This window comes from Poecilia latipinna, unplaced genomic scaffold (assembly GCF_001443285.1).
Source record: "Poecilia latipinna isolate Pla-1442-1.1 unplaced genomic scaffold, P_latipinna-1.0 Scaffold1377, whole genome shotgun sequence".
Lineage (NCBI taxonomy): Eukaryota > Metazoa > Chordata > Actinopteri > Cyprinodontiformes > Poeciliidae > Poecilia > Poecilia latipinna.
Genome location: NW_015113993.1, coordinates 55,641 through 79,775, shown reverse-complemented (window position 1 = coordinate 79,775; position 24,135 = coordinate 55,641). Strand labels below are relative to the sequence as shown.

Sequence of the window (24,135 nt, the reverse complement as noted above, 5' to 3'; positions counted from 1 at the left end):
AAAGTTTGATTACTGACATCTGTGATGATGTGTTTGAGCTGCAGCAGGGGTGTTCAAACTTATTATTTTTAAGAGCTGAAACTACAAACAAAATTGTCAATTTCTTTTCCCTGATCAACAATAAACTAAGCAGGTGATATTTTAATAAAGCAAAGCAATTCACAATGTGAGGAGCATTGCTGAGCCAATTTACTATGAATGATGATTGATTTACTATGAAATTAAGGAAAATACAAAAAGTCTGGTTATGAAAAGGATGAATATTTTGTGTGCTTAAATTTTTTTCTCTTATTATTTTGCCCTAATAAAATAATTATCTCTATCAACCACCTTTACTTTTCAGAATTGGGGCCATAGAAATTCAGTCCAGGGGCCACAAATGGCCCCCGGGCTGCACTTTGGACACCCTTGAGTTATAGGATCATTTGAAGTTTTTTTTTAAAGCCTCTCAGTCGTCTTCTTCTTCTTTTTTTATTTTTAGAGAAAAACGACATTCAAGGAAACCAAACTAAAGCAGAACATGGAAAGCTGACAAACCACTAAATGCACTCAACAATGGAAAAGTCTTCATACTGATCAAATTACAATTACAAAACGGAGGCGAGAGGAGTGTTTAGGTGCAGCCAAACTAAAACTGACTCATAGCCTCTACATTAATAGAAGAATAGCAGATAATTCATTTTTAAAAAGTCAAACCGTTTTTGAGGCTGTGGATAAGAGCTGCAGGGTGGGATTGTAAAACAGGTGAATACACAAAGGGAAAGCACCGTGTTGTAAATCTGTTTCCCCAGAGCGCGCGTGTGTCTGCTGTTTAAGTTTATATTGGCTCTGGGTGCTAGAATCCATATAAGGCAGCAGACACACGCGCTCTGCAGGGAATAGAAACGGGAAGTCAAAGCACAGGGAGGCATTTTTAAAGAGGACAGAAGAACAGGGCGCTCCACAGAGCAGCGTTACCTGAGTTATATGAATACGAGCCTTTGTCTGTGAAAGCAGAAGCAGTAGTGTTGATGTGCGGCAGAAAGTAAAGCAAGACATATTGTCTGACATCAGCTGAATCTCTGTCTCTTTTTATTTATTTATTTTTGTAAATGTACAAGAATGTGTCCAAACTAGATATTCGACATGGAAAAGAGCATTTAGTGGGAAAACTTTGGTAGCGATTCTTACTCTGCAGCCGCCGTGTTGGGCTCTCTCCGTGGAGCTGCCTGCGTTGTGCGTTTGGGGAGGAACGTGGGAGTGGCATGGACGACACGTCGTGTGTTTGTAGCTTGTACCAGTGAGGCTCGTCGTCTAACAGAGCGGTCTCCAACTCGATGAGAATCTGCCACCAGAAATCGCAATAGTCAGGCAACAAGGCAAGTGCAGAAAAATGTGATTTCTTGTAACCGGGCTGACAGAGCAGTCGTGGTCTTGAAGCTAAAACCAGTGGAGAATCTGTGGTAAGACCTAAAACATAATGATGCTATTTAAAAGAGAAGAAAAAAGAGAAAAGGGAATAAAGTAGGAGAAAAAAGTGAATAAAATAGAAAAAGAAAGAAAGAAGAGAAAAGGGAAACAAAAATAAAAAGAGAAAAGAAAGAAGATGAAAAAAAGGATGAGAACAAAAACTTTTTTTCAGGTTGTTGAAAACTGTTACAGATCATCCAAACTTTTCTGTTTCAGACAAAGAAATAACATGTTACATATTTTCCTCATGGCTCCAAAAGGAAGTTGAGGAGAGAAAATAAGATTTTTAGACTTACAGAGAAAGTCAAGTTACATGACCACGGCCTTTTCGGCCACAGTACTTCTAACAAACAGCTTCTTTCTTCAGACTGATTAAGAGAAACACAATGTTAGCAGGTAACTGTAGGATTGCAAAGGAAGCAGATTTCTGGGCTAACCACCTAATTTCAAAACCAATATATCATCAAACTTTGCTTGACATCTAAATTACAATCTTTCCAGGCTCCATAATTAAATATATTGACAAAAAAAAAACAACAAAAAACAAAAACAAAAAAAACCAAAAAAAAAAAACCCAGCTGTTAGTGGTTAAGATAACACTCTTACATTATTTTTGACTCATTATGTCTCTTTTATGTTAGATCTGGAGTTATGAGAAGTTACTATGGTTAGCTAATGTTGATCAGCATAAGCCAGGGGTTGCCAAACTTTTTCATGACGATGGGACGACCCAGAGGTTTGATTCCCTTACCTCTCCCAGGAATTCGCTCTCCTCTTCCCTGACCCGGGCTTGGTCCCACAACGTGATCTCCAGCATGCGCTCCCGGAACTCCCGCCGGTGGACCGGCGAATACATAAAGGTCTGATTCCACTTGGGCTCTAAGGATTTCTTTACTGTTTTTGTTCTCCTCTTGCTTTTATCACTGGAGGAACAATAATTCAGACTGTTTTTATTTAGAACCTCAATAGGGAAGAGCCGCGGACACAACAGTTAAACAATACCACACAGCACCACAGCATGCTCAGTGAGAAGACGCTTGTTTACTGCACTAACGCTTCACTAATAACCACTACTCAAATGATCCAGAGAAACACACACAACCAAATGCAAATCTAAGCTTCACAACCAACACTGCAGTTTGAAACGTACACACAGAGGTGAGTAAAGGACCCAAAAATTGTACTAAAACAGGAAGAGTTGCACTAATGCAACATATTTTTACTCAAGTTAAAATAAAAAGTAGCCGTCCAAGAAATTACTCTAGTAAGAGTGAAAAAACGTAGTTGGTAAAAACAGCAACATCAATCATTTAATATTTAAAAACTACATAATAATCAGAGGAACCATAATTTAAAGCTATGTATTAATTTTGGTATTTCAAAGACCAAAATGAAAATAATTTATATAATAACATAATTAAAAAAATGAAATCAGGCAACAAGAACAAAACAACAAAAAACATTTTTCTAAATAAATTTCTGCCAATATATAATTTATGAAGCTTTAACAAAAGCTGCAGTCGTGTCTCTGGTGAGGTTAAAATGTGCTTGTTATTTATCCAGTCAAGTTACTCACAGTATGTAAAGTAAGTGGACTTTACATAACCCCCCCCCCTCTAACCCCTTCCCAATAAAGTTACAAAAGCAAATGTAACTGGTTAAATGTACCTATACCCAACTCTGCATGCACATATTTGTCCAGCTTTTAATGGTGGCAACATGAAAACACAAGCTAGTGACGTCACATCAACAGTTCCAAAACATTCAAAAGCAAATCCAATAAAATCTACAAAGTTAAAATATATCTATGCAGACAGTTTGTTGACAAATTGATCCAGACTTATATAACAGATTGGAAGTATCACCAAGCTATTTTAGTCTTACCTTCTATCAGGCAGGAAGTAGATTTTGACGTAAGGGTTCCTGGGCCGGCCGTCTTCCCTGGGTGGCAAGTCTTTGGCACCCAGAATGGTTACAATTAGCTGATGACCCACTTTGTCATACCAGAGTTTGACCTGTAGGGGCAGAGCCAACACGCCATGCTGAGACCTTACCAGGGGCCCACACGGAAAAAAATTTAAAATAAAAATAGAAACATAAGGAATAATGCAGGAGAAAATGAATTCATCAAGCCAGAGCAGAAGTTAGTACAGAACAATTTATGTCTAGCTTCACTGAGTGCAACACCCGTTTTGTTTTTAAATCAGTGATTGGTTTCGGTCCAGGATCTTCTCCTGTGTCTACCTGACGGGGCAAACATGTTTAAAGGACGTCCAGTCATGCATTAAGCAGGACATTTATCATGACATCAAATCTCTTTGAATCGTCTTTGTAGATTCATTTTGAAATTGGATTTTGCTTAATTTGACAAAGAAATTCGCTAAATAAACTGAATGTGCTTTTTCTGGGCTATGACATATGGTGTTGGTCACCTTAAAAAAAGTGACTGAAAGCGCTGAAAGACTGCTGCAACGGCTGGTGAACCGATGTAAACAGTTCACGTCGGTTTTGGAGGTTTCTATTGCTGCAAAACTAAGGAGCGATTTCAACAATAACTATGTAACACATTTGATGAACTCTGATTCAAACTCTAATTTACTTCTGTTAGTGACGTCTTACTTTTCCTTAACATAGAAATGACTCCCAGACCAGTGGTTCTGTTTGCGTATCTGTCTACTTAAACCTCTGGTCAGCTGCGGCAGATGGCTGCTGACGCGGCCGAATTCTGGTTCTGCTGGAGGTTTCTTCCTGCTAACCCTCCTGCGGACTTAAGAGACGGGCCCTTTTGGGCCCCACAAGTATTTTTTTTCTGTGCGCAGTCTGGCGGGGTCGCACTGATCGCACTGAGCTTTTACCAGAATTTTTCTTTGTGTTGTTTCGGGAACTGACGGTCTGACAGGGCAACCGTCCCCTGAGTTTTCTTTAACAGAAAACTTCTTAAACCAATTTCAGTAATGACCTTCACTTAACTGCATTGTTTGACAACTAGAATCAAGTAAATTAACTTTTCTTTGAAAAGTGCCTTGAGATGATGTGTTGTAAATCAGTGCAACATAAATAAACTTGAATTGAATTAGATTGTCAAACCTGATACGAAGCAGAGATCCTTTAGACACATTCTGTGTTTTGTGAAGCCTTTTCTCTGACCAAATACACTGATAAAAAATTTTTTTTTAAATCTGAAACTTTGTCTTGTTCTCTCGCATCATCTCATCTCATACAGGGAATGTACCGTAAAAACCCGTGATATAATTGAATACTAGTAGCCATAATGTTATTCTAACTAAAATGAACTAAAATGTTAAAGATGTCATGGTCTGAAATATTCCTTTACAAGGTTTTTTTGTATCACTGATTAGGTTGTCTCAGAGTGTTTTTAGAAAACCCCTCAGTGATTTATAAGAAGAAATCAATCATGCTGATCAAGTTAAAAGAGAAGTATGGACTCCGGTGAAAGACACTTAAAAGATGGAAGAGTTCACAAGAAGCCTTCAGAACAGCAGATGAAATGAGAAACAAGGCTTCAAAACATTTGTCCATACTTCATTTAAAATATGATCATGGAAAAGGAGTCCACTGCTTACAAATACCAGCTTTCATGCAGCAATGCGAGAGGAGCACTAAAAGATGTCAGTGAGCTTCACTTAAGCAAAAAATAAATAAATAAAAATATCATCATTATCTCCATTTAAAAGAAAAAATAGAGAAAAAATATATGCAGCAATTACTCTAAAATATTTAAAGAAAGTCCACAAACTATTGCTATTGCGTCTTCCCAGTCGGCCATGTTTGTTTACGCTGAACTCACGTTTGGTCTCCAGAGGTTTTGCGAGATTTTCATCTGACATCTGAATATTGGTGAGCGGAACTGGTTTGTGTGTGGCCACGACCAAAACCTGCTAAGCATAAGATTTATAATCTACGTGTGTGGTCTCTCGGGTTTTGAATGTCGGCAAACATTTTAAAGTCTTGCTGTGCAAAACAGGCAGAAGTGCTATCAGACTGTGCTAACCAGAACACTCTTCAGTGTGGATGCTTTTACTGCAGCATGAAGACTCAAAGTTAGCCTTTTCATCAGGTGTTAACAAAAGAGGTCACAGGAAGAGAAAAAAAAGGCTTTTTTACTTTCCCCCTTTTGCCATTTGGCACTTTTGAGAAGAAAAGTAGCGGTTTGGCACAGGTCGCTGGTTTAAATCTGCTTTGTGGACAGACCTGGTCACATTGACCTGGAGATGATCTTCACTTGATAACAGGAACACAAAATGTCCTGTTTTATTCTTCTAAGAATAAAATGTCTTGATGTCGGTTTGTTGTACAATATGATTTGGGGGACTGAGAAAAGTCCAACAAAATCTCCAATGTAAGGTAAGAATCCAGATTCCTTTGGGAATAAAACAGAGACTGATATCTCCAATTATACGATTTATATAATATAAGATTTTAAATACAGCTTAACTCTAAATAATTTGCCTTTGAAATACATTTGTAAAATCATATTTGAAAGAGAATACTTTCTCACATACCACTGTTCTTATATAAAGAAGAAAAAAATGGAAACAACCTCATTGATTGACAAACATAAAACTAAGTATCCAGCTTGGGGCTGATCACTGAAAACAATTTTGGGAAAAAAAAGAAGAAGAAAAAAAGCACTGAGAGAGAATCTTTCAAAAGCTGCTCAATTTAGTTTAGCATGCATTACAGTACAAGGGAATAATGACGTGAATGGGTTAAAATGAGAAACAACTAAGAAGAATCGATTATAACCATGATACCAACACATCAAACTGAAGAAAAATCACACAATGCACTCTTTTGAGAGGGAAATTTGATGCTACGATTTCCCCCAAGAATGCATTTCCCAAAAATATGGGGGGAGGAAAGCCAGTCAACAGTAAGTGAGCAAAAACCAAAGAGACAGTGTGTGCCCTTTATTCAGGGCCCATTACCTGGACCCTAGGGGCAAAAGGCGTTGTTCTTCTACTAAGGCTTTGGCTCTGGATAAGCAAAATTCAACAGCAAAAGAAACAAAAAAAGAAAAAGAATATGCAATAAAACCAAAAAAATCTCACATTGCACTCAGAAACAACAACCAGAGTTTGTAGGTTCCACTAAACATCTGTGGCCATGGGTTTAATCTACAGAGAAAAAATACTTCACCAAGACGTGTTTCGGTGGTGTTACTATTTCTACACCAGCTTCCCTTGAGGATTGATTTGTTCTTAACTTTAATGCAACCTTTTGCCTATTTTACCCCAGGAGGGTTCTTATACCAGACAATGGAAAACACACTTTGCAACCTGATCTAGAGTCCTGTCCTGGATGGGCTGAAGGCCAGCCGAACAGACTGACTGGTGAAAGTAGAGAACAGTCGACACACCAATCATCTCAAATCAGACTTTAGTCATAGTTTTACGGAGGGTATAACTGTAAAGGTAAACACAAACTTAAATGTAGTTTATTGGGATTTTATGTGAAGGGGGAAAAAAGTAGCTCAAAGTGAAGCAGAAAGAAGACGAAGAATCATTCTAAAGTTTTCACTTTTAAAAAATCTGAAAGATGTGTTATACGCCTCAATTGTTGGCAGGACAACTGCTACTCCTTCACTCCACAAATTTACAATATGAGGGTCTGGCAAGAAGAAAGCCATTATTGAAATAAAGCCTTAAGAAGTGATATTTGTTGAAAAAAATAAACAGAACACATGCCACACATGGTGACAACTACAGTAATCAACTTATTTACACTTGTCTCATTCACTCACTCACTATTTATTATACATCTCTTGTTACAGTGTTAAAGCACAAAATATATCATTGTTGTTGTTTGTTCAATAGTTAGCCTGATCACAAAGCAGACAAGTTAAATTATTATTTTTCAGATGCTGATTTTTGATTCACTGCCGTTCATTTTAGCTTCAATCTAATATTTTGGCATTTGTAGCTTCCTAGCTTAAGTTTAGCCTACACTGGTTTGCGTCATTGTTAACAGTTTACATGGCAGAAAGCAGCCAAAGAAGCACCAGTGGGATTTGTAGCACAGTTTGAGCACCATGAGTTTAGATCAAAGTCACTCCATGTGTTGAAATGGCCTAATTTCCAGACACACATCTAATTAAGAATCTATGGCATGACTTAAAGATGATTTTCACAGATTAATGGGCTAATTTTCATAGTATCTAGAAGTCCACAGCTATGAGAGACACAACCCAAAAGACTTGTGCCTGCATGTAATCGCAGGGGGAAATGGTTCCGTAAACTATTGGGTGCTGAATGAATATGCACTAGTTTGTGTTGATCTTTGACATAAAATCCCAATAAAATCCCACTGCATTGAAGCTTGTAAGTGCAACATGACAAAATGTGGACAATTATATAGGCTATGAATACTTCCATAAGGCACTGCACATGCTAATGTTGTATTCCACATTTACAAAAAAACTCTAACTACAGACAAATTGTCAGTCTTTCTGCTTTGGTGTGTATGAAAAGTTGTGACTTACTGAGAGTTGTCCTGACAGGTACTGGGGGGCGTCCCGCAGCATACTGGGACTCATGGGGGATGTGACAGAGATTGAGGGACGATCCATCTTTTGAGACTCAAAAGAGCTTGAACCTGGCAGACGATGATAAAACAGTTAAAACAAAAAAAGTGCTGATGTTAAATTTATGTTGTGCTTTTATTAGCAGTCAACTATAAAACTGGATAGAGGGGAAACAGAGTAAGGAGTAGTGCGGCTTTGACATTAGATTGTTTTACACCAGTTGTACCTTGAAGGCCATGGACTGCCACTGAAAACTGTGTGAGAATGTGTAGGTACAGTGGATTTTAAACGAACTCTGCATGTCTTCTCCATTCAAAATTATAGCCAGGGACAATCCCAATCAGTTGTAAACACTCTCGCATACATTTCAGAACATAAACGCTGAAAAACATTTTAACTTTACTGGCTAAAATCTCGGGGGGAAAAAAGGCTTTGATGGGAACCTTGTTCCTCTCTCCATCTCTGGAAGTCGGTGGTTTCTTATATTTGAATGCAAACACTGCAAAACACTGCAAGGTGGCTGGGTTTAAACGGTGTGCTTGCAAATGAAAATACAGAACAACGTATAGGTAATTTAATTCTGACCAAAAATATGACCAATAGGGTATTTAACCAGTGGGAAAAAACTCCACATTTAGAACAGGGTCCATGCAAAAAGTCCTATTTCTGCAGCAGGACTGGTTTATGTGTATATTTTGTCCATGACTGCCCAAGAGAACTATCTGAGTTCTGAAAAGGTTCTTTTCTGATCTTAATCTTTACAGACTGTTTAATAATGCATATGGGCATGTTAATACTTGCTAAAGATTATGAGAATACCTACTTGATTCCAGTTGTGCATGTGTGCTGTCGGGTATCCTTGGAATATCTCTGGAAAACATATATGAACAAGAAGTGAAAAGAGCATTCCGATACGGAAAAGAACTGAGTGGATCAATTTAAGCTAATGCTGAATACACTGTATCACATTAATCTTCATTCTGCCAACAGCATCCTCAGCAGGTAAAAGGAGGTTAGATTAGGAACTGACAAAACAAAGTGCCAGTTTTTAAATAATTTTTGTTCAAAAACATTACTGACAAAAAGACCAGAAACTCTGGTAAATTTAATACAGAGCTGGGAATGGCAAAACCAGGAGGTACAGGGGAAATATGCTGATAAAGCAATGTGGCACTGGCCCTATAGGAGCTAATTTGTAAGATAACATGCTTTGCACCCAAATATTTGCTTTTAGAGTATCTATTTAACACATATCAAAATGGAGAAATCACAGGCAGAGGTGGAGCCCCATAACCTCCCTAACTCACCCTTCGACATAAAATTTGTCAAGTACAACCCTTTATGTCAGGGCTCTTCAACACCAACCTCGAGAGCCCGTGTCTTGCTTTTTAGATGTGTGCCTGCTTCACCACATCTGAATCAAATAAGGAGGCCGTTAGCAGGACTCTGGAGGATTTTACTGCACTGAGGAGGTGATTTTCAGCGCAGAATCACCTCCTCACACATCTAAAAGTTACAAGACACTGGCCTTCAAGGCCTGGATCTGAGGACCCCTGCTCTATCTGAGAGCAACAATATCGAGGAAAAAGTCAATAAAAGTCACTGATGTGAATGATGCTATAATGTGTTGTCCAAGATTATGAGACAATTAACTTTGAATTTGTGATTTGTGGACTACATAGTAGCACTGATGCCTTGCATTAAGAAGGTCACATCTAAAGGTTTAAATCCTGATGGGACTCTGGTTTCCTCCTGCACACTGTTAGGATAAATGGTCTGTAATTGCCCTTCAGTATGAATGTGCTGTTTGTCCTGTGTGTCTTTCTGTGTTGCCCTGTGCTGACCTGACAAGAGTTTACCGTGCCTCGGCCTCAGTGACTGCTGGAGATGGGCACTGGCCTCCCAGTGGCCGTACAGGGATACTTGAGTAAAGACAATGAATGGAAACCAGATACTGGCAGAGGGTTGACTATGGGTCTTACAAATTTCACTGCTTTAAGTCATTATTCTGCAGTTGATCTATATCAGATCATGATTTGAAAGTCCTGGTATTTCAAAGAGTCTGTTACGTCACGCCCTCTCTAACAAGGTTTTCTCAGGGCCTCAGAAGAGATAAGGGCCAACGTACCAGCTTAGGGTCCTGCCATCCTTACCATCCTATCTGGTGAGCTGGTCTGTGGGTGGACATGGAAGACGGATAAACACCAGAGTCCAGAGAAGTCCCTGCGACTCCCCCAACATGTCCCCTAAAGCCATAGGTCACCCGATAGGGGCCCACCACTCTGAGACACAACCCAAGCATCTGCACAAACAACGCCATACTAAGAGATGCAGACTCCATTGTCCCCTCCACCCTCTCCCTAAGATGCCACCACTGACTCCAGACCATCCCACACCTCTAGTCCCCACCAATTTTGTTCAATAACCAGGCCTTTAGCTTCCCTGTTCCCAGCACGAATACCTCTGGGATCCAGCTCCCAAATCACCACCCCCTCTTCTTCTACCCACACCAACACAGTCCCAACAAAGGTCAGGTAGCTCTCAGAGGCCTCCAAAGACACCAGGGGGGAGTCCCCACAGAGCAACCAGCTACCTGGCCAGGAACAGCAAAGCGAGTCCACTAGCAGATAGCCTTTTACTAGTTCCAGACTAGCTGTCATCCATCATTGATCCGTTGTCTTTACCTGCTTGTCCTTGCAGGGTTGGGGGGAGGCTGGTGCTTATCTTCAGGGGTCATTGGGAAAGAAGGTAGGCAAATCCTAGATAGGTCCCCTGTCCATCACAGGGCAACTCAGAGACACACGGGACAAACCACCATACACACGCACACACTCATAAGGGAAATTTAGAGATACCAATTAACTGAACTGTTCTGTTTGTTAACTGAGGGAGGAAGGACAGTCCCAGTTCATTTTGGATGGATGCTAGCAGCGGGTGTGAGTCTGAGGTCTAATTTTCCGTGCTCACCCTATGGGCCGTGAGACCACCAGCTCCACCTGAGGCTCAGGCTTGGATTCTAATATGATATTGTAAACTTCTTTAAATGTGGCTCCCTGTAAAATCCGTCCGTTCCACTCCAGAACCTGGTCACCTGCAGAAACACCAAACGAGATCATTTATTTGCTTATAGATGTGGAACATAAGCAACAGACAGGGTGTGCTTTTGATACCTGGTCTGAGGTGTCCAACTGTGTCTGCTAGACTTCCTTTCCTCACTTTAGTGATAAAAGCACAAAGTCTGCCAGATTCTGTCATCTTGCCTCCAACTACCTGTGAAAGTAGAAATGATCACTGGATCAGCACAAAACATATTTGTGAAGTAAACTTGGGTTGTACTAGGGTGTGCAGAGTATCTTTTAAGGGTGCACTGAAAAACTGACACAGATTTCCTTAATGTTGGGAGAGCAATGATTGGCCGATACTTATCCACCAACCTCTTCAAAGGTCTAAAAATTGACCACTGTCCTCTTTTGCTCTGCCATGAGAGAGGTTTGACTGACAGACCCACCCAGCACGTCATGTCTGCACGTTTTCAATTAACAATAGTCACCCTGCTGTTACCAGCTCAGTAACTTTCTTGTTATTTTTAGCAACATTTTAGACCAAAAAAAAAAAAAAAAAAATCAGTACCGGCAAAAATCGAAACCGGCAGCTCAGGCTTTGGTAAAGATTCAGCCAGAAAACTCCAGTCTGTGCACTCCTAGTACTTACATTTACTTTCTGCTTAATGTCATGTCAGTAGGAGCAGCCTAAGAGATCTGAAACTAAAATAAAAGTGTTTCCTGGAGAAAGTCATTGGTAAATGTGAACCTGTAACTTCTAAAAACCATCCCTGGCTCTACTTCAGTCCCCGGGGATGCTTTTTACCACAGCTCTGTGGCTCTGAAACAGCCGTGGGCTACGTCTGCACAGTACAGTACTGACCTGCTGTACACCGCTGCACTCAGCTTACACCGGCAGCGTACAAATAATAAAAAAATAAAAAATAAAAAAATCCCTTTTAATGGCAGCTGAATGCCAACATACAAAGAAGCTTAGAGAAGTCGGCTAAATGAAATGACTTTATGTAACAGGCAGGAGCTCGAATGGAAGGCCAGCAGAGGAGATGAGAGAAAGATGGTCAGCGAGGGCGAGGCTGGCAGCCTGACGGATGGCTGGCTGGATTGTCGAGCTGGTTGGCTGCAGCTGCTGAGCGGACAGAAACGCACAGAAGCACTGAGCAGACACAAACATGCCATTTCAGGAGGTTCATTCAATCAGTAATGATTTTTCCCCATCTTGCTGCTCTAGGTTATCTCTCCTCATGGCAGGCTTTATGCAACAGTGCTAAGTGACTGTAACATCTACAACTGCAGAAATAAAACAAAGAAGGGGGGACAAAAAAAGAAATAAAGAAAAAAAAAACAAAAGCACTCAGCTTGGGCAATGACGTGGTTACGTTGAAATAAAACAAAAAAAAGTAGAAAACTCAAAATAAAACGAAAATCATAAAAAAAAACTAAACATAATTAAAAGGCACACAAGTATAGAGAGTTAGCTTGCATGTTTATATGAGCCTATTATAGGAGGATACAAGGTTTTTATGTTGTATGATTTATGAACACATGATTTTCCCTGCGTGCTCCATATCAAGAACATAATCACGACTATAAGGAGTAAAAACTTTTCTAAGTATTAATACCTAACTATGCAGCAATGTAAGCAAACAACATTCAGGGCTAAAATTAACCAAACATAAAAATAAACAAGATAATTATTGACTTTAGAACCAAAGACTTATCATATGTAAAATTTAAAAGTGAAAATTTTTGCTTTTAAGTAAAATTAAGTACATTTTTAAATAAATCAGACTAATGTATCTGTTGAAGAGTTTATTATATGTTGCATAAACATCCAGCAATAATCAGATAATTTACTGTGAATCAAATGGGGATGCAGATACAGTTAACAGAGTTCCAGTGCTGTGAAAAAGTGTTTGTTCCCTTAAAAAGTCTGTGCTTTTTTTCATATTTGAATGTTTTAAATTATCCAACAAATTTAAACTGCAGACAAAAATAAAGGGAAAGAAAGCAATCCTAATCAACATAGCACAGCCACCAGCAATGGCCTTATTCCTATCTGACTTATTTATAAAATAATAATAATGATCACTTCCATAGAACTGATTTGGCAACAGGATATTGCCTGTTTTAAAGAAATGCCAACACAGATGACAAAGTCATTGAAAGTTTTCAATCTGGAAAAGGTTCCAAAATCATTCCTAAAACTTTTGGACTCAACTGAAACACAGTGAAGATCTAGAAATGTAGGAAACATTAAACAGTGGTAAACCACCCCATAAAGTAAATAGCTCTATGGGAATATCATATCATATAGGGAAACTGTGGAAGAGTTACAAGTCAAGGCTTCCCATGACAAAGAACTCGAGGGCCCATCTCACAGTTGCCAAGAAAAACAAAAACATTTTGATAATGCTCAACACATTTAGGAACAATTTCTGGTGACTGCCAAGAAATTAGTAGGACTTTTTGAAAAATGAGCATCTTGTGACATTAGTCCTAATACTAATACAGCATTTTAAAAAACGAACATGATACCAACAGCCAAACACGTTGGTGGTAGTATGATGCTCTGGAGCTCCTCTGCTACTTCTGGTTTCTTGAGATAATTGGTGGATCTTTGAATTCTGCTTTCTGGCAAAAGGTGCTAAAAGAGAACGCTTGGCAATGAGTTTGGGACCTTAAGCTTAAACCCATTCGGGTTTGGAAGCAGGACAATGATCTTAAACACACCAGCAAGTGGAACTCTGAATGGGCAAAAAGGATTTGGAACAACCCTCCAAAAATCTGGACTTAAATCTGACTGAGATGCGTCAGAAGGAATACTGCTTGATAAATCCTAAAATGTGGCTGAATAAAACTCTGACTTCCACAGTGATGTAAAACACTGCATAGTACACAAATGCCTTAAGGCAGTTTTTGACATAGGGCCAGCTTGGTTAGGGTAGGTTTTTGCCTGAATAATAAAAGTATTTTGTATTTACTGAGGTTCACAGAAGAGACACCTACAAGGAGGCAAATACTTTTCCACATCACTGTATGAGAAACTCACTTTCAGACCAAGTAGAGCTCCTGAGTCTCGAGGCACACTTCCATCTTTCATGCGCTTGTTGAGCAAAATACGGCCAATGAGGCGATCTCCGTCTTTGGATGGCTGCCATGTCACCGGGTGCTACAAAGTCAGAGCAACAATACACCTTTTGTTTAACAACTCACTCATTTGAAAGGGGTCAAACCAGAGCAAAGCAGACAACTGTCTCTGGTGAAAAGGGGGCATGAAGGAAACACAGTCAGAGTTGACTTTGGGGGGAAGAAAGTTCACACAAACTCTGACGATTTATGAGGGATGCTTTCTTGTCTGAAAAATGCGTACATCGGTTGTTTAATTCTGACTTAACCGATAAATGTAAACCGTACATTTGGGGAAGAAATGGACATTTTTACAGTCAGAATTCAGCTGGTGTGGTTACTAACTTTCAGAGCTTGTGTGAACCTGCTAGTGTGAGAGGTTGGAGTGAGCTTCATGCAGCATCCCATGCAGAGTAAAGCAAGCAGCCCTAACACTCCCCCTCAAACCAGCAGCAGGAAGAGCGGAGCGGCGCTCCGACGCTTCGCTGCACACAAACAGACAACCACCGAGTTGAGCGGTGAGAGGAGAAGCAGACGGCACAAGGGGGGGATGAAAGGCAACCCAGGATACAGGTTCAAATGAAGTAGACCACTGGGTGCCGGATTAAAAATAATAATAATAATTTAAAAAAATTTTAAAAAAGGATGCAACACCAATGATTCAAAATAACGCCATGAGACACAGATAAAGTGAAATCACACAACCGAAAGAAAAAAAAAACAGAAAAAGAAAACGGGGGTAAGGGAAGGGAAAAAAGAAAAACAAATGTTTAAATTTTTGGTGCAAAACAAATTCAACCTTCCCATTTTTGTGTATGCTTGGGGTTTTGCTATTGAAGTGAGTGAAGGGGAGTTTGGAGAGGGGTGGGGGGGGCAGGTTTCTGTCTGGACTGGGTGGCGTGGGGTAGGAAAGTAGAGTGAGGAGGAGAGGCCTGAGTAGAAGGTGATCCTACTGAGCTAAACAGGACTGCTGCAGAGCAAGAAACACAATGTACGAAAGGAGAACGAGCATGCAACTAGGAGAGACCCACATTTCTGTGTGCCATGACAAACAAAGAGGTTGTGCGTCAATGCTATTGCTGAACAGCTAATGTGACATGTGTGTCTTCTGTTAGGAGAGCAAAACAGCAAGTACAAGTAGCAAGCAAAGAGAGAGAGATTCCAAAACGTGTGTGTGTCTGTGTTTTTTTGTTTTGTTTTGTTTTGTTTTTTTTTGTTTTTTTAGCAAGAAATGTGATCGGATAAAAAGAAATAACCAAGTTGTGAGGAAAATTAACTTTGACAAATAAAAACTCTGAAAGTAAACATCTCATCCGACTGAACGTGGTGAGAGAAAGTAAACAAATACTGAATGGGTAAATCATAAACAAGAAGAAGAAGAATCACAAAATGCAGGCTACATTTTCTCAGTACCTTCTCACTATGGCTATGCTCCTCGTTTAGGGTAGTGCTACTGCACGTATCAACTCCCGAGTCTTTAACCTGTGGTTCACACCATGCCAAGTCCTCTTCAAATGAGTGTCCCCCAAAGCGCACCATTTTCTTTTGCCTCTCAGATAAGGTGTGTGTCGGCTCGGATATAAATGCCTGCCCAATAGTTTTTCTTTTTCCCCTTTGACTCTCCCCTACAGGCGTGGGATAAAAAACAGAAAGAAAACAGAAAAAACAACATGCAAAGGTGTAAATAAAACAAAGGAAAACATGAAATGACAAAGGACTTGGGGAGATCGGGGGGGTAGGGTGCTGGGAGGGACGGGGCTGGAGAGAATGGGACAGTAAAGACAGAGACAGAATCAGAGAGAGAGACAGAGAGAGAGAGAGATGGGATTAGAGGACAGGACGTGGGGGTGGGAGGGACAGGAGGGGAAGAGGGTCAGGGCAGGGCTCCACATGTCTCACCAAAGACATTGGGGAGGCCTCGCTGCTATGCCATGACGCATGGTCCCACCAATGGCCATCCATATCTCCTGTAATGTGAGGAGGCAGGGGGGGGTTGGAGGGCGGGAGGTGGAGGGGGAGGAGGGGGGCAGTGGGACGCGAATACACGAGAGAGGACAGCAAGAGGGACAAGTGAGGACACCACAAACCAGACATACACAAGCACATGTATTACATCTACATCACTTTGACGAGACGTCCACATATTCACTTCAAACACACACATACACACACCCACACACACGCCTACATACTTTCACACACTGCCCCGAACTCAGACGGTGAGCATGTGTAACTGTTAAGCTTCCTGTGGAGAAACGACGATGCCACTCAGGTATTAATCTGATGGATGATTAATGATTCCACAAGTATTAATATTAAACTGGGATCCAAGTTTTTACTCCAAATACATGAAGAGAATTCATTAGAAAACCTCATTTTAAGAGTGGACAACAGCAAATTATAGAGAGATGTTGCGATATACTTGACATTTTCAAACTTCTACTGTTTAAAAATGTCACTTTTGTGAATATTATGTTTGATTATTCAGGTACATCTTCTGTTCTTTACATCGAGATATTGCTGTAAAAGAAAAAAATGTATTTATATTTTTAGGACTCAGGCCAGTTGTTGATGTTGCACGTCTATGTCAGGAGCTACTGTATGTTTCCATTGACAACACAGTCGTGCAAATTGACATTTTGAAAATAAACTTGTTAATGGAACAAAGCCAGTTTTGAAAACACTTGTTTTTAAAAGTCTTGGCGTTAAGATGATGTGGTTTTTTTGGTCGTATTGAAATTGGTTTATTTCACACAAAAAAACAGCAAAAGAAACTTTTTTTTCACATCACATGAGTCACATAATCAACCTGCTGTTGCCACTGACGCAAACCACAAAGAAGAAAATGGTAGGAAGTAGTTAGAGGATCGTTGTGTGGCATTTCTTTTAATGAGTTGTCGCGTAAACAAGCATATTTATTAATTTAATTTCATATTTAAAAGAAACACCGCAATTGCAAAATTGTGTGGGGGCGGGGTTTGTGATTAGCAGAAAACCTACAAAGATTTGCACACTTTTGTAATGAAAACACAGCTACTGAGAGCCGACTGTAGAACTGCGGAGGGAGCCTAGAGGGAGCACGTACAATTCGTATCGTACCTAGAAATGGACTTTACCTAAACATTATGGATGTCACACGCGCTAAGATGTGTGGCCCTTTAAATGACAACTGAGAGTGGAGATGACCAAAAATGTCTTGTAGCTGCATAACAACAGAACAGTGTGTGTGGTCTACTGGACACTCTGTTCTGCGGGCCAGATTCAGGACAGAAAGCATTTGCTACCTTCCAGTTTGACTCTATTGTGTTTATGTCATTTAGGCGAGCATTATAAAGTCTGGTAGTTGGTACTACTTTCATATTTTTCCAACCTCCACATTGACCAGCGCTCTCTCTCTCTCTCCCTTTCTCTCCCGGCTCCAAGCCCCCCACCCTCCTTCAAAGTGCTGATTCAGGTCGAAGGCAGAGCACGGGCGGTGGCGGAGTTCACCAACTCCAGGCTCTCCATCACTCTGACAGCTCAATAAAAACCAGTGTAAACTATTAATTGGATCATTAATTATTGATGCTGTTTTTACTACAATTCGAAGTGTGAGAGCAGAAAAGAAAAATTAAATAGAGGCAGGGATGAAACAATGTGTATGTTTAAAACATCGTCACGATACTAAGAAGGAGATATGACGTCCCGGTAAAACTCTAAGACTAAACGGCCGTTTTTAATACATAAAAGCAGCAAAATTACCTTTTGAGGTGAAATGTCCAAATTAATAAGACTTTCTTTGTGGGATTTTGCGCCATGTTGACAAACTACAAACCAACGGACTTACAGGGGGGGCAAACACGGAGGGCAAAAGCCGTTAATGGCAGTGTAATTTAGGTTGTTGTTACACAGTGTCCGCCTGTCTGCTGCAGTTAGCTGGCTATTCTCTCCTTTTCTGTGTGTTCGGCACTATTATGAGACTGCATGTCAGAGGAATCAATAAAGGGGAAAAGGAGAGAGGACCATCGCGTTAAATCAGTCTCCAGTGCTCAGAGACGGCAGTCAGACCTGGAACAGCAGACACATCCTTCCTCCTCCAGCCTCATCCTCCTCTCAGACCGAACTGTTCTCGTTTCCTCGTCCATCCTTAAAGACCCCCAGAAGAGCGCTGCAGACCTGAGAGCGGGGCGTACATCCTGCTTAGCGCTGCTCTGTGTCTTCAGCAGCTTACTGCCGTTTCACGTCATTTTAAGAGATTCATGTGCACTTATTACAGGAAGCAAAAGGTTATTTTTTGTGTCAAATCAAAACTCATAGGCTACATCATATCAGGAAAATATTAGAGATTCACCAATCCAATACGAATCAATATCGGTCCTGATATTGAAAAAAATTATATATCAGGTATCAATGACAATGTTCCCGATCCATAAGGGCAGATGGCTAACTATGTTTTGTGCTCTGAGCGACTTCATGTACTGGATTATGTCTGATATTTCATATGTGCCTGCAGCTGAAGATGCTGCTCTGGCAGCATCGGTCAGAGCTGTGGACAATGTTGCACTTGATCATTAGCTTCTGTGGCCGCCTCTTTAAAAACAGGGAAGCAGAAACTCTGTGCTCTGGATCGTGCAGGAGTGTAGAAAGACAATGTCAAGAAGGACAGACATAATCACAGACTTCAGACAGTTTTAAATAAATTATGAAGAGAGTGAGAAAGATTACTCACAGGTGGAAAAACATTTCATACGACTCCTAATTGTTTTTCCAAAAGTGGACATCCCAGCAAATTATCCCAAGATCAAACTGTGAAATTAGTAAAGAAAAGCTATGTTGCACATTCTGCAACCCGACACTTAAAGACAGCACAACCAGCATGAGGAGAAACAAGGATGGGTTTATTTTGTACCTTCACTTGAAGACAATCTGGCATCACAACTTAGGTTTGTGAAGCTGCATCAGAATGAACCACAGGACCAAAGTATTCTAGAGTCAAACCAAAGGCTTGACTCTAGAATGCATGCATGCATTACTGTTGTCAGCAATACATGCTGACAACAGTAAAACCTGCAAACTCCATATGACCAGATAAAAGCTGTCAAGCACAAGGGACCAAAATTTCAAAAACTAAACTTAACTTAAAATTGTTACAAAGTTGTAGTCATAAAAATAGACAAGATCTAATGTGTATCGGATGTAAATACTGGCAATTTAAGTAGAACCAGCATTACCAACATCACTAATGCGTTTTGCTGCAGCACACTGGGCTTGTAGGAATAAGTGTTACTACAACAGGAAACAAACCTAAAAGATGGACCATCAAACTCCACCAGCCGGGTTCATCAGCACCCGGCTGGAACCTGTTAGGCATCGATTTGCACAAGCTGAAGCACAAAGAGCAACAAAAACATTCCAGAAATTTGAAATCATTGAAGACTCATTGAAAACTAAACAAGGAGTCTTGAAATCACTGCGTCTGGTAAACATTGTTACACATACACGAGTGGGTTCCAGTGCTTCCTGTGTGATTACAAGCTCAGGATTGAGTAGGCTGTTGAAATATTTCACTGATTATATATATATACATACACTGCTCAAAAAAATAAAGGGAACACTCAAATAACACATCCTAGATCTGAATGAATGAAATATTCTCATTGAATACTTTGTTCTGTACAAAGTTGAATGTGCTGACAACAAAATGACACAAAAATCACCAATGGAAATCAAATTTATTAACCAATGGAGGCCTGGATTTGGAGCCACACACAAAATTAAAGTGAAATGTTCCCTTTATTTTTTTGAGCAGTATATTATTATTATTTTAACAATGTCATCAATATTGGACCTTTAGTGTCTAATAACCAAGGAATTCCTGAAAAAAAAAATAAAACAAATTCAACAACTGTGTGGCAAAAATCACATTTTGGTGCTCGTTTCTTTTTCGTTCAGAGGTATGACACCTTTCAGACAGTTCCAGATTTAGCATTTTTAAGTAGTTTTGCTTTGATTGTGATCCACAAACAAACACGTTTTCAGATTTCATGTTTTGACTCTGCTGCATATCAGCAAAGCAAAGCAATAATCAGAACATGGATTTCTGACATAAGCTCCGATGAGAACAGCATACTCTACGGCTAGTCTGGGAAGTTCAACAGCTGAGCTCTGCTTCTCCTCTTCCTTCCATAAAGGCTGGCCTGTGGAAGACGCAGACAGACAGAAACACAGAAGCCATGACCCTTTCAAGACCCTATTTTGGCTACCTGTAAACATGGAAACTCCCACATTAATAATGTATTACCAGTGCTGAGATGCTTCTCTTACCACAACGGACAAAACCTGAAGCCGGCCAAATGAATTCATCGGCCTTGATTTCTTATTATATATCGAAGAACTGAGCTTCCAATTTTTTTATTTTATTTCTTTATGTTTATAGTGTTATCTAACATATGAACATATACAGTAATCATTTTACTACGTCTCTATTTATGTAGCAGCAACTACTTCTGTCTTTTATTTTTGGGGTTGCTGCTTTTAGGCTAAAGAGTATCTTCATAGGGAAGTTTTATGTTTTTTCCAGGCATATCATGCCATTTATAGCACAATCAAGTAACTATGTGAATTCTCTTGTTATAAAAAAAATATTACTTAAAAAAAATTTACTTTGTAATTTAACGCCTTGAAATTGGGCCTCTGTCTCTTTAAAAACTCCTGCTCTTTCTGAAACTCTGTCTTCAGAATGTCATCACAGCATGGCTCCTCTATTAACCCTTTAACAGCGGGTTAATAGAGTGAAAATGAAAAGTAGCTTGTATAATGAGCTCAGCACCAGGTGTTTCCTAATTACTGCTGGCTAGTCTGTAGGAGCAGAGTTAGGGAATCGCAGGCGGAGCTCTGCTGTGTGAGGCGAAAGTTCAGACACTTGGCAAAGTCAGAGGAGGAGCTCCGAATTGAAGGCGGGGCCAGGTCCACCCAGACGTTTTACGCAGCTCAGTGGTTGCCATGGGAGACTAAATAATTTCTCAGACATGAAAGAATCAAGGCAACACTCCAGGTGTGTTTTTGAGGAGGGAACAATATTTTAACATGACGTGAAGCTCAAAAACATCAATTTAACATACAAGAAACTGCCTTTAATTACAGATTTAACATCAATTTGAAATGATGAAACTACAAACAAACAATTTTTATGTTGACTCTGCAAGATGGCATTTAATCTTGTTGGAATGAGAGTTTCTATCTCAGTGCAGGCAGGTAAAGAACCATACCAATACAGTACAGTAAGCACAGGTGGTAATAAGAAATAATCATTACAAATGGGTTCCAAATAACCTGACTACTAATCACTGAAATAAAGAGCTTATTAGAAAAATACTAGAAGCACATGCAGAGGAAACTATTAGTCAAAATGTGACCATTAAGTCCAGAGCAGCTCTCTCCTATTTATCCTTTAATCTGAACAGCTTTCTTCCTGTTTTGATTGAATGGTACACCGTTTGCCACCTCGTAGTAGCTTGCTTCACAAAGATTCATAGCACTGCACCAAGACAAAAAGCTCAGGTCGGTAGGATACAGACACACCCTCTGTTCATTTGTTATCCTGAAACATTTCTAGGCATCAGTGAAGGATAAAATTATTTAAAGAAATTGAGAACGTCCCTTTGTTCACCACGCATCCACTGTGGCTGCTTCCTGCCACACTCATCATTAGAACAAAGCGTTCTGTTCAAAAGTTTTCACACCCCCAGTTCTGCACTGTCTCATGTTACAAACACAAACTTCAATGTACATTAATTGAATGTACCAGAACAACGCAGAGTAGAGCACAATTGTGACGTGTACAGAAAATAATACTTTTTTAATTTATTTATTTATTTTTAAATTTATTTCAAATAAATATTTCAAAATTTCAAAACCTGGAATGCAAGGTGTGTATTCGTATGTGTATTAAACCTGCAGGTCATTTTGAACATTTCACTGCCAGTTTAAGAATTTACCATTTTTCTGTGTAAAGCAGGTCAGGGCTAGTCCGAACGGACGAGCACCTCTAAAGAAAAACACTTCTACAGCATATGTCAACTAATAGTTATTTTTAGTAGTCCATTATTCTGACAGTTAATCAGTAAATCTGGTGAAAAATTGGCACATTCTGCAGATAACTCACTTACCCGCTTAAGCCTATTTTTTTATACAATATTAGAAATACATTAAAAATGCAAATAAAGAAACAAATAAACTCATTTTTTAATAGAAAATAAACATTTTATTGGCTAGAATGCAGTGATAGCATTCCTCTTTAGGAATCATTTGTAGCAAAAGAGCAGCCACTCCAGGTGAGTCTGTTGTATTATTGTTTGGATTAACAGATGAATAAATGGATAGTAAAAGGTGCTTGATGACATATTTGATTTTACAGAATTTGAATCAGGTGGTGCTAAAACTATGCCACTAAGAGTATTTTTAATATCTTAAATGCAAAATATACAAATTTCTAGTACAGTTTTGAACTAATTATAACTCTGAATGTATTTTTTGTCAAGAAACGGCCTTTATTTCTAGACTCTTAACGATTAATGAATTAACAAATTAATTGATGATTATTTTCATAAACAATTCATCACAATTAATATGATTAATCGTTTCAGCCCTGTTTTGTTTGTTTGTTCATGGTGATATGGAATTAAAGTTACATATTGATTGTGATACCTGACACTCATTTTAGTCACATTTAGGTCAGACCATTTCATTTTGGCCTCAGCTGACCAGTGCAGCTTCTATCTCTATATAGTCTATAGTCTTTAAACTTTTCCACATTGTTCTCCATATCCTGTCTCCTGTGTTACTTTGTCTTCATAATGCTCTCCATGCACACATGCTCTCTAAGACCAACTAAAGCTGCTGCATTAATACTGAAATTAAAGTTCAGAAAACTGGAGTGAATGCACAGGTATGCCATCATGGCACATTTTATTCTTATTTGTCCAAAAAAAAAAAAAAAAAAAAAGTTAACATATTTTTTTTACCCCCAGTTTTCTGCTGTTTAGCCCCTAACAAGAATACGTTGAAGTTTGTTGTTGTACCGTGACAAAATGTGAAAAATTTGAAGTGGGGAAGAAAACCTTCGCAAAGGCAGAGTATAAAGCAAAGGAGCTGAGGAAGAAAACTTCAAAATCAGGATAGTTGCTGGAGATATGTTGACCTGATATGGTATGCACAAAAATTAACATCCGTTCACACTGAAACACATCAGGAGAGTTCAAGAACGACCAGCCTCCTCCTGAAAGGCACAGGAACTGCTGCAGCTGTTCCCTCAACAACTAGAAACTGCAGCACAGCACGGCTGAGATATCAGACTCATTACTGTCAGTTCTCACAAACATCTTCCCAAATGTGAAATTCTGAAGTCACTGGTTTTATTTGATGTCTTACAAGAAACATGCAGTGACTGTCAAGGTCTCTTGGCTTTTCATGCAACAATTCTTTACATAAATTTGTAACTCCAGAGAAGAGATGGCGATAATTATTGATTTTTATGATTAGAAATAGTTCACATTCAAGTATATGTTTAACTGAAAATAATGAGTCATACACATAAAACTACACACACGCTCAGACACACACACACACACGCACGCACACAACACAGACGTTCATAGCGCAGACTGGGGAAACTGAAAGTTATACAGTATTTAAGTCATCAACAGCATCTATAATCAACATGAGACAGAAGCAGTTACATAATGAACTATTTTTTAGAAGTTCAATTTTGAAATAAAAAATATATTACTGCATAATAGCTTAATACTGCCCAAAAAGCAGTACAAAATACTTGTATATCATATCATCACCTTCCTAAAATAACAGCGTACGTAATTTTTTTCTGCCAAAAGTGATTTTGGCAAAAAAAATAAAAAATAAATAAAATACAAATAATCACCACATCTTTTTTTGTTTATAAAAGAAATAAGTCATTGT

The 24,135-nt window shown here is 39.3% G+C and overlaps 1 protein-coding gene across 21 annotated transcripts in view; it reads right to left on the bottom strand.

Moving 5' to 3' along the window:
• Positions 1 to 24,135, bottom strand: part of LOC106962152 (regulating synaptic membrane exocytosis protein 2-like) — a 136,620-nt gene that overhangs the window by 72,211 nt on the left and 40,274 nt on the right. For 13 of the 21 annotated variants that reach the window (XM_015056371.1, XM_015056372.1, XM_015056353.1 and 10 more), the window contains 10 exons: positions 15,595 to 15,806; positions 14,105 to 14,224; positions 11,164 to 11,263; positions 10,961 to 11,084; positions 8,817 to 8,863; positions 7,952 to 8,064; positions 6,399 to 6,446; positions 3,334 to 3,464; positions 2,201 to 2,393; positions 1,171 to 1,324 (listed from right to left, as the gene is read on the bottom strand). In XM_015056371.1, the coding sequence (XP_014911857.1) occupies positions 1,171 to 1,324; positions 2,201 to 2,393; positions 3,334 to 3,464; positions 6,399 to 6,446; positions 7,952 to 8,064; positions 8,817 to 8,863; positions 10,961 to 11,084; positions 11,164 to 11,263; positions 14,105 to 14,224; positions 15,595 to 15,806 (1,242 nt within the window). Of the gene's footprint in view, positions 1 to 957; positions 1,071 to 1,170; positions 1,325 to 2,200; positions 2,394 to 3,333; positions 3,465 to 6,398; positions 6,447 to 7,951; positions 8,065 to 8,816; positions 8,864 to 10,960; positions 11,085 to 11,163; positions 11,264 to 14,104; positions 14,225 to 15,594; positions 15,807 to 16,080; positions 16,149 to 24,135 lie in introns of those variants that run through there. The other 8 variants (XM_015056366.1, XM_015056377.1, XM_015056359.1 and 5 more) reach the window with 7 other exon arrangements.